This window comes from Perca fluviatilis, chromosome 11, assembly GCF_010015445.1.
Source record: "Perca fluviatilis chromosome 11, GENO_Pfluv_1.0, whole genome shotgun sequence".
NCBI classification, from domain to species: domain Eukaryota; kingdom Metazoa; phylum Chordata; class Actinopteri; order Perciformes; family Percidae; genus Perca; species Perca fluviatilis.
The window spans coordinates 36,545,592-36,564,904 of record NC_053122.1 but is presented as its reverse complement, the minus strand read 5'-3'; the positions used below and the strand labels follow the sequence as shown (position 1 = coordinate 36,564,904).

Sequence of the window (19,313 nt, the reverse complement as noted above, 5' to 3'; positions counted from 1 at the left end):
ACACCTGCAAAAACCTGAATATGCTCATATTCCGGTTTTTAAAAACCCGAATATGCTACCTGGGTTACCCCTTTTCTAACCCGAAATTTTGGTCATGTAAACGCGTATCGGCATATCCCCATCAAAAGGAACATTGATTTGTGTTCTGCGCATGTTCTATTCGCAAGGAATCTTGGTCTTTTGAGTAGAGGAACTTGTTGTATGCGCCAGAAAACATAGTTATAATAATAATTATATACTATAATAATATAGTTATATATATGTCAATGCAGAAAAACTGCACGCAGTATACCGGAAGTAAACAAGAAGTAGAGGTAAACATGGCGAGACGCAGCACCACACTTTTGGAGCGAGGAGGAAACCAATTTCTTTATTAGTGCGGTGAAAACCATGAATATAATGTCTTTTGTTGACGGCAGAAAGTACCGAGATAGTGAGATTTATAAGAAGGTGACCGAAAAGTTATCGCGTCTTAAGGTTGTCCGTAGGCTACGTCCAGACGCTAACCGTGCGTCGCCGTTTACGTCGGGATATCGCCAATTGATTACAAATTCCATGTATACAGGAGTAACTCTCTCTGCTCACGCATGTAAACGGGTTATTCCGAATGTTTCAGAAACCCGAATAGTGACCTTAACCCGACTATAACCCGAAAATTGACAGCTTGTAAACGTAGTCATTGAGAGAACACCAAGGGTTTGCAGCGCTATCAAAAAAGCAAAGGGCGGCTACTTTGAAGGAACTAGAATATAAAACATGTTTTCAGTTATTTCACACTTTTTTGTTAAGCACATAATTCCATATGTGTTCATTCATAGTTTTGATGCCTTCAGTGAGAATCTACAATGTAAATAGTCATGAAAATAAAGAAACACATTGAATGAGAAGGTGTGTCCAAACCTTTGGCCTGTACTGTATATACACTGATTTGATCAATCTTTTATAGTTTCCCTTTTGATATTAATCTCTCAGCTGTAAAAGGGAGAGGGAAGGAGCTTGACATTCTAAATAAGTATCTTGGGGTCACATTAGACTTAGTCTTGCATTGCCAGACCTATCTCCATAGAGCTGTGAAGTAAGGTTTGGCTACACCACAGATACATAGCAGAAAAAAGTGCCAACAGCACCAATCACTATCATCTTGGGCAGCACTAAGCTCTGGATGCAGCGACTGTGCTAAAAAAGCAAAGTATTTAGTGTTGTCTTTCTGTGTCCATCTGTTAGTGTATGAGTGGAGCAATTGCAGCAATATGGCTGAGACTGGATGGGGTAGGGGAGGTCCATCGGGAGGTAATAATCCAGGACAACCCACAAAATGGTTGCCTCCCGAACTTGGTGGTCAGGGGGGCAGCAAGTTGTCAGTCTTGCCTGTTTGTTTTTCTCTTAATTTAATTTTGATTGACTGGGCCTTTTCTTATTCTTTTTTTTGTATTGATTTCTGAAGTTAGCTGTTTTCACACAGGACAAACTGTGCTGTCAGTAATGTATTTTGCACTTTTTTTACTTGTATATTGTATATTTGTATCTATATATTGTTACTTGTATTATTCCGTTTTTGTTACCTGCCTAGGGACTATGGATGTAAATAGGCATTCTTGCTAAGTCTGGCATGTTAACATCTTATATTTTCATACTGATGTTCATTAACATGCTCTGTAAAAGAAATATTAGCTGCGAGATTAATAACAAAAGGGATAGCAGCCATACACATAATAGAAAATAGTCCAACTGTCACAGAGTTTCATCCATCCATCCATCCATCCATCCATCTTCATCCGCTTATCTGGGGTCAGGTCGCAGGGGCAGCAACTCCAGCAGGGGACCCCAAACTTCCCTTTTCTGAGCCACATTAACCAGCTCTGACTAGGGGATCCCGAGGCCAGGTTGGAGATATAATCCCTTCACCAAGTCCTGGGTCTTGCCCGAGGCCTCCTCCCAGCTGGACGTGCCTGGAACACCTCTGCAAAGGAGCAGTGGCTCTACTCCGAGCTCCTCACGGATGACTGAGCTTCTCACCCTATCTCTAAGGGAGACGCCAGCCACCCTCCTGAGGAAACCCATTTCGGCCGCTTGTACCCTGGATCTCATTCTTTCGGTCATGACCCAGCCTTCATGACCATAGGTGAGGGTAGGAATGAAAATTGATCGAGAGCTTTGCCTTCTGGCTCAGCTCTCTTTTCGTCACAACAGTGCGATAAATTGAATGTAATACCACCGACCAATCTCCCACTCCATTGTCCCCTCACTCGAGAAAAAGACCCCAAGGTACTTGAATTAACTTGGGGTAAGGACTTATTCCCTACCTAGAGTAGGCAATCCATCGGTTTCCTGCAGAGAACCATAGCCTCAGATTTAGGGGTGCTGATTCCCATCCCAGCCGCTTCACACTTGGTTGCGAACTGATCCAGTACTGAGTACTGAAGGTCGCTGGCCGATGATGCCATCAGGACCACATCATCTGCAAAAAGCAGCGATGAGATCCCCAGCCCACCGAACTGCAACCCCTCCCCACCCCGACTACGCCTCGATATCCTGTCCATAAATATTACAAACAGGATTGGTGACAAAGCGCAGCCCTGGCGGAGGCCAACCATCCCTGGAAACGAGTCCGACTTACTGCCGAGAACCCGGACACAGCTCTCGCTTTGGTCATACAGAGATTGGATGGCCCTTAGAAAGGACCCCATCACCCCATACTCCCGCAGCACCTCCCACAGTATCTCCCAGGGGACCCGGTCATACGCCTTTTTCAGATCCACAAAACACATGTAGACCGGTTGGGCATACTCCCACGTTCCTTCCAGGATCCTTGCAAGAGTGAAGAGCTGGTTCGTTGTTCCACGACCAGGACGGAATCCGCATTGTTTCTCTTCAACCCGAGGTTCGACTATCGGCCAAACCCTCCTTTCCAGCACCTTGGTAAGCTCCACCAAATCTAATTGGTAGCGCTCCACCTCCGGCACAAGTTCCGGCTCCTTCCCCCACAGAGAGGTGACATTCCACGTCCCCAGAGCCATCCTCTCCCTTCCGGGGCTGGTCCGTCGAGGCCCCTGACCTTCACTGCCGTTTCATATTCATTAATATTTTTCTTTTGGTTTAAGTCTTCCTCTGAAGGTCCTTTTGGACAGATATCAGTCTCTAATGCATTGAGTTGCATTTAGACCACTGTAAGGAACATTGGAGGCAAAACAAATTTACTTCTTAAAACACCACTGAAAGAACATCTGAGGCACAGTTAAATAAAAAAATTTAAAAACGAACTTAATGGAAATAAGATTAAATTTGAATGCCTCTTATCTTATCCCCAATCCAACCCAAGACTAGACAGTCTTAATTCTGAATACTGTTTTGTGACATTAGTTGTTTGATTGTCCTTCTATGGAATTATTTGAACATGTTGAGAAATGACTGATGAGTTATGACTGAAAAACATGGTGACGTGTAATTTAAGAGCTCCTCTGGCAATTACAAAGCACAGGTACAAAATGTCTCTTCAACATCTACTCAACATTAGACCTAGACACTAGAATGTCTGGTTTTATGTTTATATTCAATTATTGCTGGCTTGAGAGCAGGATGTAGACAAATTAAGAAAAGATACATACTAAAAGCAGCAAAGTTTTGCATATACATATATTTAAACAAAGTCAGGATTGGTGACTGTTTGAATAGCTCACTCTGGCTTTTGCGTAACAGCAAGGTAGCTCCCTGCACACTGGAACTGTTTGCAAAGGTTTATTTGTACATATGCATAATATGAAATGTACAGTCTTTGGAGATTAGACTCCATCGATATAAATATAATTTTAAAGGGGTAGAGAAGCCAAGGCATATCCCCCCGATGGAGTCTAGACACTGGTGGTGGTGGTGAAGGAGCCCGAAGACCGGACCGAAGGAGCCAATGGGAGCGGTCTGCCGGAGGAGGACCCCGGGTGCTGTGGGTGACGATGACTGGAGGAGGAAGGGGAGGAGGAGGGTTGCACACTTTGCCTGAAATGACAACTGACAGCAGCAGAGAGAAGAACAGAATTAAAGCAGGGATGCCATGCTGTGATTGGCTTGTGAAATTCATGGCCAATTCTGGTTGGTTTAACTGAAAAGTCAACGCCTCGAAACAGCTGATCAGTTTTAGGAAGAGAGAGAGGTGGATGAAGTTTAGAAGTGTTCTTGAAAGAATTTACACTGAGCTTCATTAGTCAAATAAGGAAAAGATACATAATAAATAAAAAAAGTTGCAGAATACTGAATACACAACGGATGAAGTCCTTGGATGTCAGGATGGATGGACAAAGAAGAAGAAGAAGAGAAGATCAGAGAAGTGCTGCAGTCAGAGGACAGTGGGCCAGTAAAACAGAATATATTCTGGTTGTTGCAGGAAATGTGGTCGGCCTGGGCAACGTGTGGAGATTTCCTTACCTCTGCTACAAGAACGGTGGAGGTGAGTCCTACAAACCACAACTCAAGTCTCTCTTTGTTAATGGGAGATGAGTAAAGCTCATGATGTAATGGGTCATTTCCATGAGCGTACACGTCTCTGTATTTATCTTTTTTTTTTATTGGAAAATACCAAAAAGATTTTGGACAGATCTGGAGTCTTACTTTTTTGAACCCACCAACTTTGTCTACTCCTTTAACCTTAAAGATATCTGTTCCTATGATAATTTAGGTAATGGTGCACTTGAGTATCTAATTAATTTCTAATCATTCTATATGCCACATTTTATATTCATAAGCATAATTTTTCATTTCCTAATTGTGTCTCATAGAACTTAAATCTCTATTTGTAGAATTACTGGAGCAAAGGGCTCCTGATAAACAGTTGGAACAGAATGCCCCCAATAAAATAAATAATAGTGACAAACAATCTTTAGGCCAGGAGAGGAGGAGAGGAGGAGAGGAGGAGAGGAGGAGAGGAGGAGAGAACGAGAGCGATTCCAGGGCTAGCTCACATTTCGCTGTCTTCACGGGAAACCAAACGTCTGAGCTATGTCCAACTGATTAGCGGCGACAGACACTATAGCAGAAGGTGGAACCTGGAGAAGGATAAAAGAATAGGGCAGAGAGAGGTCCGTGGTCAGACCTGGAGAGACTGTTGAGATGGGACAGTCTTGAAGGAGTTCTGAACCATATATATATATATATATATATATATATATATATATATATATATATATATATATACAGTACAGGCCAAAGGTTTGGACACACCTTCTAATTCAATGTGTTTCCTTTATTTTCATGACGATTTACATTGTGGATTATCACTGAAGGCATCAAAACTATGAATGAACACATATGGAATTATGTAAAAAAGTGTGAAATAACTGAAAACATGTCTTATATTCTAGTTTCTTCAAAGTAGCCACCCTTTGCTCTGATTACTGCTTTGCACACTCTTGGCATTCTCTTGATGAGCTTCAAGAGGTAGTCACCTGAAATGGTCTTGAAGGAGTTCCCAGAGATGCTTAGCACTTGTTGGCCCTTTTGCCTTCACTCTGCGGTCCAGCTCACCCCAAACCATCTCGATTGGGTTCAGGTCCGGTGACTGTGGAGGCCAGGTCATCTGGCGCAGCACTCCATCACTCTCCTTCTTGGTCAAATAGCCCTTACACAGCCTGGAAGTGTGTTTCGGGTCATTGTCCTGTTGAAAAATAAATGATGGTCCAACTAAACGCAAACCGGATGGGATGGCATGTCGCTACAGGATGCTGTGGTAGTCATGCTGGTTCAGTATGCCTTCAATTTTGAATAAATCCCCAACAGTGTCACCAGCAAAGCACCCCACACCATCACACCGCCTCCTCCATGCTTCACGGTGGGAACCAGGCATGTAGAATCCATCCGTTCACCTTTTCTGCGTTGCACAAAGACACGGCGGTTGGAACCAAAGATCTCAAATTTGGACTCAACAGACCAAAGCACAGATTTCCATTAATGTCCATTCCTTGTGTTTCTTGGCCCAAACAAATCTCTTCTACTTGTTGCCGTTTCCTAGCAGCTACTTGACCATGAAGGCCTGATTCGTCTCCTCTTAACAGTTGTTCTAGAGATGTGTCAACTGCTAGAACTCTGTGTGGCATTCATCTGGTCTCTAATCTGAGCTGCTGTTAACTTGCGATTTCTGAGGCTGGTGACTCGGATGAACTTATCCTCAGCAGCAGAGGTGACTCTTGAGGCCTGTACTACGAAGCAGGATTTGGCGTTAACGAGCTAACTTAAGGCTCAACCCAGGATTTTCTGTACTACGAAGGTGGATCAGTTGTTATCGGGTTCAATCGCTGTGGTAACTCATGCTGAACACCTAACCTGGTCGGGAGCAGGTTAAGTTGGAGATCAGAGATCAACCGGTGTAAAAGCACCGCCTACTGACCAATCAATACTCGATTGATAACGGCGTCACCGTTCTTAAAGAAGATCAGGCGGAGCTCGGTGCAGAGAGAGAGAGGGGGAGAGAGAGAGAGAGAGAGAGGGGTGCGCTCATAAAAGTTAAAACATTTACATTTATTTTTTTTAGAGACCAACAACCCCGTTAACATGGGTATTTTTATGAAATATAGCCTATATATTTTAATGGGAGGGAATTACATATCGGCTTCTTGAGCCGTGTGTCGCCAATGCGCACATCGGTTTGAATTATGTTTTTATATTTTTTATTTGCTCTAACGATCGCTTCCCACTGCCAGGGTTGCAACTGAAATAATAGGCTAAAGCAACGACAGTTTATGGAAAGCACAAGTGTAATTATGGTCAGATCTTGGTCCTGACTGATGAGGAAGTGATATTAATAAGCGTTGTGATTTAACCAGCTTAAACTGTGTTTAAATGTGTTCTAGAAATAAACTTTACTTACTTACTTTAAAAGAAACCGGTTTTAGAGAGCAATTCTCAACAAAGTAAACGGAAGCACATAATCCTTGTGTTGTCCTTCGGGTCAATGGGACCCGAAGGACAACACAAGGGTTAAACATCTACAGCGGTTATTTATTTTATTTTTTTTGCCAGCTTTCCTTCCTGTTTTAGGAAGCAGCGACTGTATCGCGTTATGCCTGTAAAACCGTGTCTGTGTTCTTCATATTTATGTAGAATTATAGTTTGCTCTTCTTGTTTAAAATATGCTGCTCTAGTAGATGTTTGCGATTGGTCGTGGTGCGCAAACACCGCCTCTTTTATGTGAACGCGCGCGTCTCTAGATTGGGAAACCCTGAGTTGACTGAACTAGTTGATAACCAGCGTCGTAGTACAGGTTATCCGGGACCGCGGTTGTTAGGTTAGGTGAAGCCGGATTACTGAAAGAAATCCAGGCCATGTTGATCTTGCTTCGTAGTACAGGCCTCAGGTCTTCCTTTCCTGGGGCAGGCCTCATGTGAGCCAGTTTCGTTGTAGCGCTTGAAGGTTTTTGCGACTGCACTTGGGGACACAATCAAAGTTTCGCAATTTTCCGGGCTGACTGACCTTCATTTGTTAAAGTAATGATGGCCACTCGTTTCTCTTTACTTAGCTGATTGGTTCTTGCCATAATATGAATTCTAACAGTTGTCCAATAGGGCTGTCGGCTGTGTATCAACCTGACTTCTGCACAACACAACTGATGGTCTCAACCCCATTAATAAGGGAAAAAATTCCACTAATTAACCCTGACAAGGCAGGTGACTACTTCATGAAGCTCATTGAGAGAACACCAAGGGTTTGCAGCACTATCAAAAAAGCAAAGGGTGGCTACTTTGAGGAATCTAAAATATAAGACATGTTTTCAGTTATTTCACACTTTTTTGTTAAGTACATAATTCCATATGTGTTCAATCATAGTTTTGATGCCTTCAGTGAGAATCTACAATGTAAATAGTCATGAAAATAAAGGAAACGCATTGAATGAGAAGGTGTGTCCAAACTTTTGGCCTGTATATATATATATATATATATATATATATATATATATATATATATATATATATATATATACATATATATATATATATACTTTGCTTGCAATATCATTTACTAAAGATTTGTTATAAATTGACTGAGCGAATCCTGAGTATTGATTTCCTGGTCTACCACTCAACGAACACCAAAACTTAAAAGGTGCAGGGTGATGTGACCAAAATTGGAGTCAGATCGAATCTGGCCATTGGGGCCAGACCAGAACAGAGCAGAATCGGTCTAATATTTTCCTTCAATAACGTAAAAAGTATTAAACTTGTAGAAACTGAAGAGCTGTTTTGCCTAAACCTCTGACTAATTGTGAATTCATGTTTAAATGTACCTCTTGTTATTTCTTTATGTAATGAATGTGTTCAAACTTGATGTATATCTGCTATTGATGTTTATCTGATTCTTTGTATACTGCATTTGCCAATAAAAAGAAGAAAAAAAAGTCTCTGTATTTACCATAGGGGCCTTTCTGGTGCCGTATAGTCTGTTAGCTGTGGTGTGTGGGATACCTCTGTTCCTGTTGGAGACTTCACTTGGTCAGTTCACCCAGGAAGGATTCATCACCTGTTGGGGGAAGTTGTGTCCACTGGCACAGGGTGAGTTGAAGTAAAATGTGCAGCCAACAGAGGGGGGGAGCCAAAATCATACTTTGTACATTAAGCTATGTTATTCTAAAAAATATTTGAGTCAAAGCGGAAGCTACATTTGAATTACCTTCACAGGTTTAAACATTTAAGACCTTGCTTATTGTTTCAGGAATTGGATATGGATGTTTCATGATGAAACTTTACGACTTCAGCTACATTTTAGTCCAAGTCTGGGCTCTCTTCTACCTGGTGTTCTCATGTAGATCCCAGCTGCCCTGGGCCAGCTGTGACAACACCTGGAACACGGGTAAGATTAGACAAGATTTCACTCAAAATGAACTTTGTATCTGTACAAAACTGGTTTCAGTTGTAAGTATAACTGCATGTCAATCCTTTGTCATATGGTTGATACTTGCCTAATGGAAAATGAGCTCTCCTACAGGATAAATGTGAATCAGATCACCATGTATTGTAGATATGTTGTTGGAATATATTGTATGGCAGTCATCCCTCTCACATTTACCATTATCAAATCTGTGTTTGTATCCAAACCCAGCTAACTGCCTTGGTCTTCAGACTTTTAATTCATCTAATGTGACTGCAAAGCGGACCAACACCACCTCTGCTGCAACCGAGTTCTGGGAGTGAGTGTTTTTCTTCTAATGACCCATAATACATTGTGAAATACTGTGTCACTAATATGCATTGTTTTACCCTGTGTTGCAGCAGTAAAAATTATGTAAAATAATTCCTGCTAGATGAACATTTCAGCATCATAAATGTACCCATGAAGACATTGTTCAGTGTAATTTTATTTAACGGTGTGTACAGATTCAGCACTCTCACTGTTCCCTCTGTCACTGCAGACTATTCAGCATTTTGCAATGCTATGTTATAATTAGTTTGTTTCAGCCTTTTCCTAGGTCATTATTAAATATGTATTTAAAGTGGAATTATAGACTGCTCAATACTTTCTCCTCTAATGCAGGCACAGAACTTGCATGCATGTTATTGCTAGCTGGCCAGAAAGTCTTTGCGTGGTGTCCTTTAAGCTTTAATTTCAACATTTTCACCCTTTATTGGAAAGTATAGAAGCAGACAGGAAAGAAAGAAAAAGTTCTTGCCTTGGATTGGATGCCCCAAATCATTAAAATTGAAAAAAATCATGTTCTCTTTTTACTGACAGATCTATATGACTCCAGAGTAAAATATGCAATTATTCTGGAATTTAGTGTTATCATTTGGCATTTGCCATATTCCCCCTCTCCTCAGACGGCGTGTGCTGGGCGTGTCTGGAGGCATTGAGGAGCTGGGCAGTGTGAGATGGGAGCTGGCTTTGTGTCTTCTGGCCTGCTGGGTGATCTGCTACTTAAGCATCTGGAAAGGTGTCAGATCTTCTGGAAAGGTGAGTGGAAATAATATTTAATAATAATTATTTATTAAGAATGCCCTATAGACAGTGCTTTTTCAGTGTTACAGTATCTCCATCAAGGGTGTAACTTTGGATTCAACATTGTGGGGGTTTGAGATCTCCATTTTTGAGCGAATTTGAAATTTTAATATAAATTTAAAATATCAAGCGCTTCATTTCCTGCATTCTGGGGAATTTTTCGGCAACAATTTGTGCCCTTTCTGCATCAAGTTATGGTACAAATGTCTTTGTTTATGTAAAGGAAATTATAATAGGTTTTTTGTGGGGTTGCACTATTTAATTCAATTCAATTCAATGAACACTGGCAATAATAGTCACAATTAAAGCGGCAAGCAGTGTTGGACGGGCCCTCGCTCCTCTGCCCGCGTCAGGGTTACTGGCGGACGCCGCTCCTTGTGACCGCGCCATCACCAATGAAAAGTGAACTCCCTGCTGAGTTCAATGATACCTCACACAAGACTCTACATTATACAGTTCATTAGCTGTGAAAGGGGGCGTGGCTTAAACATAGGGGGCGGGCCAAACCATGACCAATGAAAAGGGAACTCTGCTGAGTTCAATGATACCTCACACAAGACTCTACCTTAAATGGGTCACCAGTTATGAAAAGGGGCTTGGCTTAAACATAGGGCGCGGGCCAAACCATGACCAATGACAAACGAACTCTCTGCTGAGTTCACTGATACCTCACACAAGACTCTACCTTAAACGGTTCTATCACAAGTAGACCACACATTCTAAGTTTCATGTAAATTGGATGATGTTTGTCATATAAGGCTGATTTCCTGTTGCCAGCGGGGGAGCACAATGACCAAAAGTCAATATTGGCCTGAATATGTCCTCAGGCCTGGACCCTTGTCGATCGTGGGACATTTCAAGCAGATATGACAATGTACATTGTAGTTACAGCCACTTTCTCGTTCATCACTAAACACTCAAAATGCCCGCCACGCCCATACCGTTTGATGAAAAGTTTTTCTTTTAATAACTTTTCATCTTTAAGGTGTTGAGATGATACAGACCAAATTTGAAGTCCATTGGATGAAATCTCTAGGAGGAGTTCGTTAAAGTATAGCACCTTGACTTTTAGGCCTACTTCCTGTTGCCACTAGGGGGGCGCTATGACTTTGAGCCAATATCGGCCTGTAGATGTTGTCAGGGTTGGACTCTTCTGAATCCTGAAAGGTTTCGAACCAATTGGACAATGTACACTCAAGTTACACCCACTTCCTGTTTCGATGGCGAGACGCACAAAATGGCCCCCCGCCCCGCCAAGGAAAGTTTTTCTTTTAATAACTTTTTAACATTTAACATTGGCTTTTAATTTTCATTTAATATTTGGCTTTTGAATTTCAATTTAACATTGGCTTTTAATTTTCATTTAATATTTGGCTTTTGAATTTCAATTTATGCCCAGACACAATTTATGCCTAGACACAATTTTATAATTTTCAAAATTTCTGGTCCTCTAAATAAAAACAGAAAATTGGAAAAACAGGTTAAAAATAAAAAAAAATTATTTGTCGCGCCAACAGTGACGAAGGCCCTATTGAAACTGAGGGAATTATTATTTTCTGCAAATGAATCGCCTTTTTGAGGGGCCTAACATACTCAAAAACTCACAAAAATTGATATGAAGCATGTCAAGACGTACAAAAAACGTATTTGGAGCCAAAACCCTAAACCCAACAAGAAGTCCGCCATTTTGAATTGAAAGTTCAAAATTAGTGCGATTTTGGCCATTTCCACGTGTCGTAATTTAACGAACTCCTCCTAGAGATTTGTATGGAGGAAATATTTATTCATAATTCAAATTGAAAGTCCAAAGAGAAAACAAAGCCAGATCAAATTAAAAATATTATTAGGAGAGTAGGCTACATGTTGGAGAATAGCGCGGACACGCACCTCACACCGCGTGCACCACCCGGAGAAAAAAGTGAGAGAAAGAAAAAGGGGAGGTCGCAGTTCGGACGATGACTATCCACTTGAGATTGTGTGTGTGTGCGTCCTCGAGATCTGCCGACACACAAACACACGTAAGCAGAGCTACCCACACCCATGTTTCTACTGTTGCTTAATTAAATAAAACATCAAAAGAGAGAAGTTGTCTGAGTCATGTTTTAAACAGACACACCTGGGGTGAAGTTGGGAACCAGAATCGGCTTTAAATACAGTCCTAATCTAGTCCTCACTAACACGGGCCCAATTATAGTAACTACATGAAAACTTCACGGTTGTTGCATGAAATGTCGTTTGTGTTTAGCCTACATCATCATTTTCTATCATGTGAAACAAGAGGCCAAGTCTAGTGGTGAAGCTGCAGACAGACGCTCCTCAGCAGTCTGCTCCCCCTGCTGCTCATAAGGTGCCTCTGCACCCCTTTAGTTTCAGACCCTCCCACCAGCCTTTGGGCCACGCCTCCTCATTTATATTATGTGTCAAGTCCAAACAAAAAGGCAATGTTAAATGGAAATTCAAAAGCCAAATATTAAATCCAAATGAAAATCCAATGTTAAATTGAAATTCAAAAGCCAAATATTAAATGAAAATTAAAAGCCAATGTTAAATTGAAATTCAAAAGCCAAATATTAAATGAAAATTAAAAGCCAATGTTAAATTGAAATTCAAAAGCCAAATATTAAATTCAAAAGCCAAAGCCAAATGGAAAATTAAAAAAATTAATAATATTTTTAATTTGATCTGGCTTTGTTTTCTCTTTGGACTTTCAATTTGAATTATGAATAAATATTTCCTCCATACAAATCTCTAGGAGGAGTTCGTTAAATTACGACACGTGGAAATGGCCAAAATCGCACTAATTTCGAACTTTCAATTCAAAATGGCGGACTTCTTGTTGGGTTTAGGGTTTTGGCTCCAAATACGTTTTTTGTACGTCTTGACATGCTTCATATCAATTTTTGTGAGTTTTTGAGTATGTTAGGCCCCTCAAAAAGGCGATTCATTTGCAGAAAATAATAATTCCCTCAGTTTCAATAGGGCCTTCGTCACTGTCGGCGCGACAAATAATTTTTTTGGATTTTTAACCTGTTTTTCCAATTTTCTGTTTTTATTTAGAGGACCAGAAATTTTGAAAATTATAAAATTGTGTCTGGGCTCCAATTATTCAATACTGCAATGATAATCTCTCCCTTGTTTCACCTAGTTACCAACGATTGGTTGGCTATTCTCGTGGGTGTGTCTGGATGTGTTTAAGCAGTCATTCAAGAAGACTCGGGGCAGTAATGTCGACGCTGGATAAGTATTAAATTAAAAGCACCAAATTTACTTACTTTAAATATAGACACTAGGCAATCTTGATTCAAGTATGTGCTGGATATTGCGAAGCGTTTCACCTCTCGGTGAACGCCGAAAGTTTTTGGAGAGAATATCATTGCAGTATTGAATAATTGGAGCCCAGACGCAATTTTGATTTCGCAATTTCTGATCCTCTGAATAAAAACAGAAAATTGGAAAAACAGTTTAAAGATACAACTTTTTAATTTGTCAAGGTGGAAAAAAATAAAAAATTTGATATTTGAACCCATTTTTCTGTTTTTCTAAATGTCCGTTTGTGTTTAGAAAATTTAACTGATAAGCGTTACATGGACCGAGAAGGGGTGCCGCGTCTGTAGTGATACACACTCCCTCGCCGGTCTGGCTGAACGCTGCATGGGTAACGCTTCTTTAAGTAGCCTCGTTGGGATGGGGTCTAAGAGACAGGTGGTTGGCTTAGCTAAAGAGACCTTTAATATTAATTGTTGAAGGTCTATAGGATAAAAGCAGTCTAAGTGGAAGTCGTCACTACTCAGAGCTATAGGAATAGATGGCTCAATAGAGCTGTGATTCTCTGTCAGCCTGGCTACAGTGCTGAAAAGAAACCTTGGGTTGTTCTTATTTTCTTCTATTAGTGATCAGTAATAGTCTGATCTGGCATTTCTGAAGGCCTTCCTATATGTTTTCAGACTGTCTTGCCAATCTAAACGAAATTCTTCCAGTTTGGTGGAACGCCATTTACTTTCAAGTTTTCACAAGGTTTGTTTTAATTTGCGAGTTTGCTAGTTATACCAAGGTTTGAGTCAAGTTTCCTTTGCTTCATCATCTTCTTTTTGAGAGGAGCAACAGAGTATAAAATTGTCCGTAGCGAGGCCATAGCACCATCTACAAAATTATCAATTTTGGAGGGACTAAAGTTAACAAAAGAGTCCACTGTTATATTAAGGAACATCATTTACTCAAATGCTTAGGGCTGTAGTAAAGGGCTGTATTTAAAAATAATGTTACTACTGTTAAAATTCTGGGGTAAATAAATTGACAGCAATAATTAACATTAAAAATGTTTTTAGGTGGCGTATTTCACAGCTACATTCCCCTATGTGATGCTCCTGGTCCTACTCATCAGGGGCCTGACTCTACCGGGAGCTTGGGACGGGATCTACTTTTACCTGTATCCAGATCTGAACCGCCTGGCTAACCTTGAGGTGACCATTTGATTTAAAGCCAACTTTATAATTACTCAGTTATCACTAATGAGGAACATCTTCATTTTCTTTTTTGTATATTTCTGTTTCCAATGCATTTATGTGTTTGATCTGTACCGTTAGTACAGACAACTGCATTAGTAATTGCTGGTAACTAATAACAACAAAACTGTCACTGTATCCACATGATACAAGCCTTCCCTAATCGCGCACCACCCCCACCCCTCCTCCACGCAGTTGCCTTTAACCAAGGAGGACATGGAGAATTAAAAAAAACATAATTGACTCTTCAGAGAGGTAATTAATTTAACTTGATTTTCTGCGTGCCAAAAATGCCGGACGACACAATCTTCTGAACATAGCCATACTGAGAAATACAGAGAGAGTTGTGTGGAACAGAATTAGCTAATTAGCTTTGTATCAACTCATTTAGCAATGACTTGAATGTAACGGATGTTCGTTAATATCCAATTCCAAAGTTACGTACTAAAGCTTTAAAACCGCCTAAATACGATCTGCTCTAAGCTGGCAGTTCCATTGTTTTCCTATGGGGAGAGCAGTTCCGCCCAACTATGCGCAGCTCTATTTCCACAGCGCTGCTGAGAAAGGTCTGCCAGAGGAACATACACTCTTGGATTGGAGAAAAAAACGTTCTTGGTTGTCAGCATTTCTTTAAACCTATTACAATCATCTTTGGCGACTCTGCAAAGTAGTCACGGGAAGGAACTTGTTTTGGTGGAAATGCAAACGAAAAGGCCACGTACAATATTAAATGAAGTTAACTGTGGACACAATACAGTAACGTGAGCTATTTAAATTAGCTGGATACATGGTTAAACCTCTTACCAGTGTATCTCCTTGTGTACTTCGTCCATAGCAATCCCACCAATCGGTCCCAAAACGTCCCAGTTAGAGAGGAAATGCTGTAAACATATTCTTTGTAAATCTTTACAATCATTCTCCGAAAGAACCAAGCAGGCCTGCCACGGAGCACTATCCAAGTTTTCTTCCAAACTTGATATTTTCAGCGTGTAACATTGCTCAGAGGTTCCAGTTAATGTTCCTCGATCTGACCAGAGTTTAAAGTAAACACAAAGAAAGCGGAAATAGGAGTAATCTATTAGGGACCAAAACATCTGTACAAAATGTATAGCGACAACTAACCAACGAGTACAACCAATCTTAAAAAACACAAATTTCAATCAGCAGAAAAATCATTAGAGTTATTAATTTTCCTGACATTACAGGTCTGGCTAGAGGCAGGATCCCAAATATTCTTCTCCTACAGCTTGACTATAGGGACTCTGAACGTTCTGGGCAGCTATAATAACTACAACAACAATTGTTACAAGTAAGTATAAGTAAGATATTACAGGGACCTTCTGGTATATTCAGGTTAGAAATTGTATGTATTTGATCCATTTTCTAAGTCTGATCTCAATTTATTTTCTAACAGACATGACTAAGATGACTAACATGACTAACAGATGAGGGTTTGCCAGGATGATCTAAGTTCTATACATTCCATCTGATTGTACCTGGGGACATTGTTTTGTGTTAGTTACTTTTTTTCTGTGAAAAAGGTGAAATGTTTGGCAGGTGATGTACTGCATGTACTTTGTATTAGAGTGCATGGAGAAATTAAAACTAAGCTGAAAGAAAACAATAATGCACTTTAACTGGCAAAAGCTTTTTTTACCTGTGGTCCGTTTCAGGAAGGAGGTTTAACAAACTCTGAGTCTTAAGCCCAAGACACACCAAGCCGATAATCGACCGTTGGACAGTCTGGAGAGGTCGGTGACTCGAGTCTGTTCAGTGTGTCCTGTGCCGTCGTCCGTCTGAGGGGCTGTCGCCCTTCATTTTGGCCGACCTGACGTGTTCAGTCTGAGACAGGGCTGTTGGGACTCACCCGGAAATGGCGAGTGGAATGAGCATGACTAGAGTCTCTCAAAATCTGACGAAAATCTTTTTAAACTGACCTTTGTTGATCTGAAATGAAGACAGATTCAGCAACTGCACGGCCTGTTTTCAGAAACATGTTTCGGTGAACTATTTCAGTACAATATGAGATCGTATTCTGAACAAGCCGCCATGACAGTCCGGCTTTGAATTTCCGGAGAAAACAAACCCACGTGACTCGTTCGTCCTATCACCTGCCGGTTTTCATTTCTTGGGCAACAATACATAGTAGCGCCGCCTGATGCTATGGAGACGTATTACGTTTCTCAAGTCGGTGTCGCCTCAGTGTGTTCCGAGGCAGTTTTTTGGACCTCGCGGACCCGACTGGTCAGTCCGACTGGCTTTTCTGTCGACGGTCGGCCGTCTGGTTGGTGTGTCTCGGCTATAACCCTGATGTCTGAGTTGATTTACCCTGAGATGGGAAACTCTGAGTTTTTGGTTTCAGAACAGCTGATTTGAGTTGGTTCAATCGATTCAGAGTAGGTTCACCCGTGTGCACCACCACAATAAAAAGGCAGCATGAATGGAGCCATGATACTACAATTCACCATGGCAACAACCACAAACAAACATGTCGGTAGAAACATGCGCACATACAGCGAGTTTGAACATGTATTTCGTTAAAAAAGCAACACAGTGGCTGCTGCAAAAGAGCGTGGGAGAAAATTGCTGCTAGAATAAATGCATATATGCCAATATAGTGTATATAATTTTTTTTTTCCCACAGTATCTTTATTTATTTTCAGACATAACATTTACATACAATGACTGGGACTCAAAACTCCTGCCCCAAACTCTGCAGAATCCATGTCTATCAAACCCTGACCAAGACAAAACAACCACACAAATAAATAAATATAAATAACTAAAGAAAAAATAAACTTAAATATACAATAAAATAATACAAATACTACATAAGTAAATAAAAAGGGGGGACTAAGTACAAAACCAACTGTGCACTGCTCATACTCACAAGTGTGCACTACACATAAATGAGATAGTGATCATTCAACACCAGACAGTAAACATTTTTCCCCAATGAACTACAGAGGGCCACTTATGGGTCATCCCTAGGTGTTTCCACCAAACGAGACAAGTCTTTATTTGCAAGAAAATTTCTAAAGGGGCCCCAGATGTCATCAAAAGTTGGTTGGTTACCCCTGATTGTCATGATTCTGAGTTTCTGTTATGTTCTGTTTCCTGTTTTATTTTGAAATCTATTTTCTTTCTCGTCTTATTTTACTTCCTGTGTTTTCCCTCCCTTGAGATTGCCCTGATGTGTTTCACCTGTTGTGTCACCTGTCCCTCGTTAGTCCTCGTTACTATGTTACCTCGTTAGTCCTCGTGTATTTAGTCTCTGTGTGGGCTTTCTCTGGTGTGGGACAACCCGGTCTCACGGCAGTTCGTGTAAATGTACACGTTATTCTTAATCTATTGATACGTGTTCACGGAGACGTTTTTCTCGTTTTTTACGTGTAACTGTCACGTTATTTTTTACGTGTAAATGTCACATTATTTTCTCGGGGAAAGGACGCTGGGAGGCGGCCGAAAAGGTCGCTCCATAAGCCGGGAGGCGCCCGCGAGGCGGCCCGCTGGGGACCAGCCGGGAGGCGGCCGAAAAGGACGCTCCATAAGCCGGGAGGCGCCCGCGAGACGGCCCGCAAGGCGGCCCACTGGGGACGCCCCACAATAACGGGATGGCGGAGGTTGGGTTTAGGAAAAAACTTACGGCGAAAGGACGCCTTAAACGCCGGAGAAAGGGTGCCTTAAACGCCGGGGAAAGGGCGCCTTAAACGCGCCTTAAACGCCGGAGAAAGGGTGCCTTAAACGCCGGGGAAAGGGCGCCTTAAACGCCGGGAGACGCGCCACAATAACACGCGGGACAAAACGCCACACGCAGGGACGCCATCCCCGGGAAACAAAGCGCCGCAAACGGGACGCGATCCCCGCTCGCCCGGGTGAAAGTCCTGTGTTGTTTGACCCATCCACCACCCCGACCAACCTCCCTACGCGGATTTTCGGCTTTTTATATTACTCCCTACAATTTCGTGCTGTGGTAACGAAATGTGCTTCCCATTGAAATACATTAGTTCACATTTTCGTGTTGTCCACCACGTAAAAAACGACAAAAACGTCTCCGTGAACACGTATCAATAGATTCAAATAACGTCACATTTACACAAACTTCCATGAGACCGGGCTGTGTGGGATCATGTTGTGTGCCTAGTTGTGCCTAGTTGTGCCTCTGCCTACCTCTGCCTACCTCTGCCTACCTCTGGACACTCTTTGTTGTAAGTTTTTGTCAATAAATTCCTTCTTAACTGCATTTGGGTCCAAGCCTTGTCAATCCCTCGGCAATCCGTGACACTGATTGCATACGTGATCTTTTCTAAGGGCAGAGTTGCTGTTCATTCTGAAAGCCATTTACCTATCCTTGGACTATCCACTTCTTTCCAAGCAATTGCAATGACTCTTTTGGCCAACAACAGACCTATATCTAAAAATAATCTTTCTTATGTTACAGTTAGCTGGGTAGATACCCAATAGAAACATTTTGGGTTCTAAATGTAATTTTATCTCTAATATTTCCTCAAAACACTGTTTCACTTCTTAGAATTTCTTTATTTGAGAACACTGCCACAAACAATTGAAAATAATGCCCTTTTCCTTGTCACATTTTTTGCAAACATCTGGTATGGCATTATTGAATTTGTTAAGTTTAACTGGAGTCATATAAGAACGCATTAACCAGTTGTACTGTAGAAATTTTAAACGTGTGTTCACTGGGGGCTTTGGTTTTAATTGGGCTTTGGTACACGCCCTCTCCCCTCTCTACTATCAAACTTATTTACTGACGTTTCTGAAGACTCACCAACCAGTTCATTATATATTTTGGAAATCAAGCCCCTTCCCTGGCAGTCTTTC

General features: G+C 41.3%; 1 protein-coding gene across 1 annotated transcript in view; it reads left to right on the top strand.

Annotated features, from left to right (window-relative positions):
* Positions 1-4,257: 4,257 nt before the first annotated feature.
* LOC120567636 (sodium- and chloride-dependent GABA transporter 3-like) overlaps positions 4,258-19,313 on the top strand; it is a 58,847-nt gene continuing 43,791 nt past the window's right edge. The window contains exons 1-7 of the mRNA XM_039814558.1: positions 4,258-4,438; positions 8,394-8,528; positions 8,689-8,826; positions 9,076-9,163; positions 9,792-9,924; positions 14,295-14,429; positions 15,677-15,780. Of these exons, the coding sequence (XP_039670492.1) occupies positions 4,258-4,438; positions 8,394-8,528; positions 8,689-8,826; positions 9,076-9,163; positions 9,792-9,924; positions 14,295-14,429; positions 15,677-15,780 (914 nt within the window). The remainder of the gene's footprint in view (positions 4,439-8,393; positions 8,529-8,688; positions 8,827-9,075; positions 9,164-9,791; positions 9,925-14,294; positions 14,430-15,676; positions 15,781-19,313) is intronic.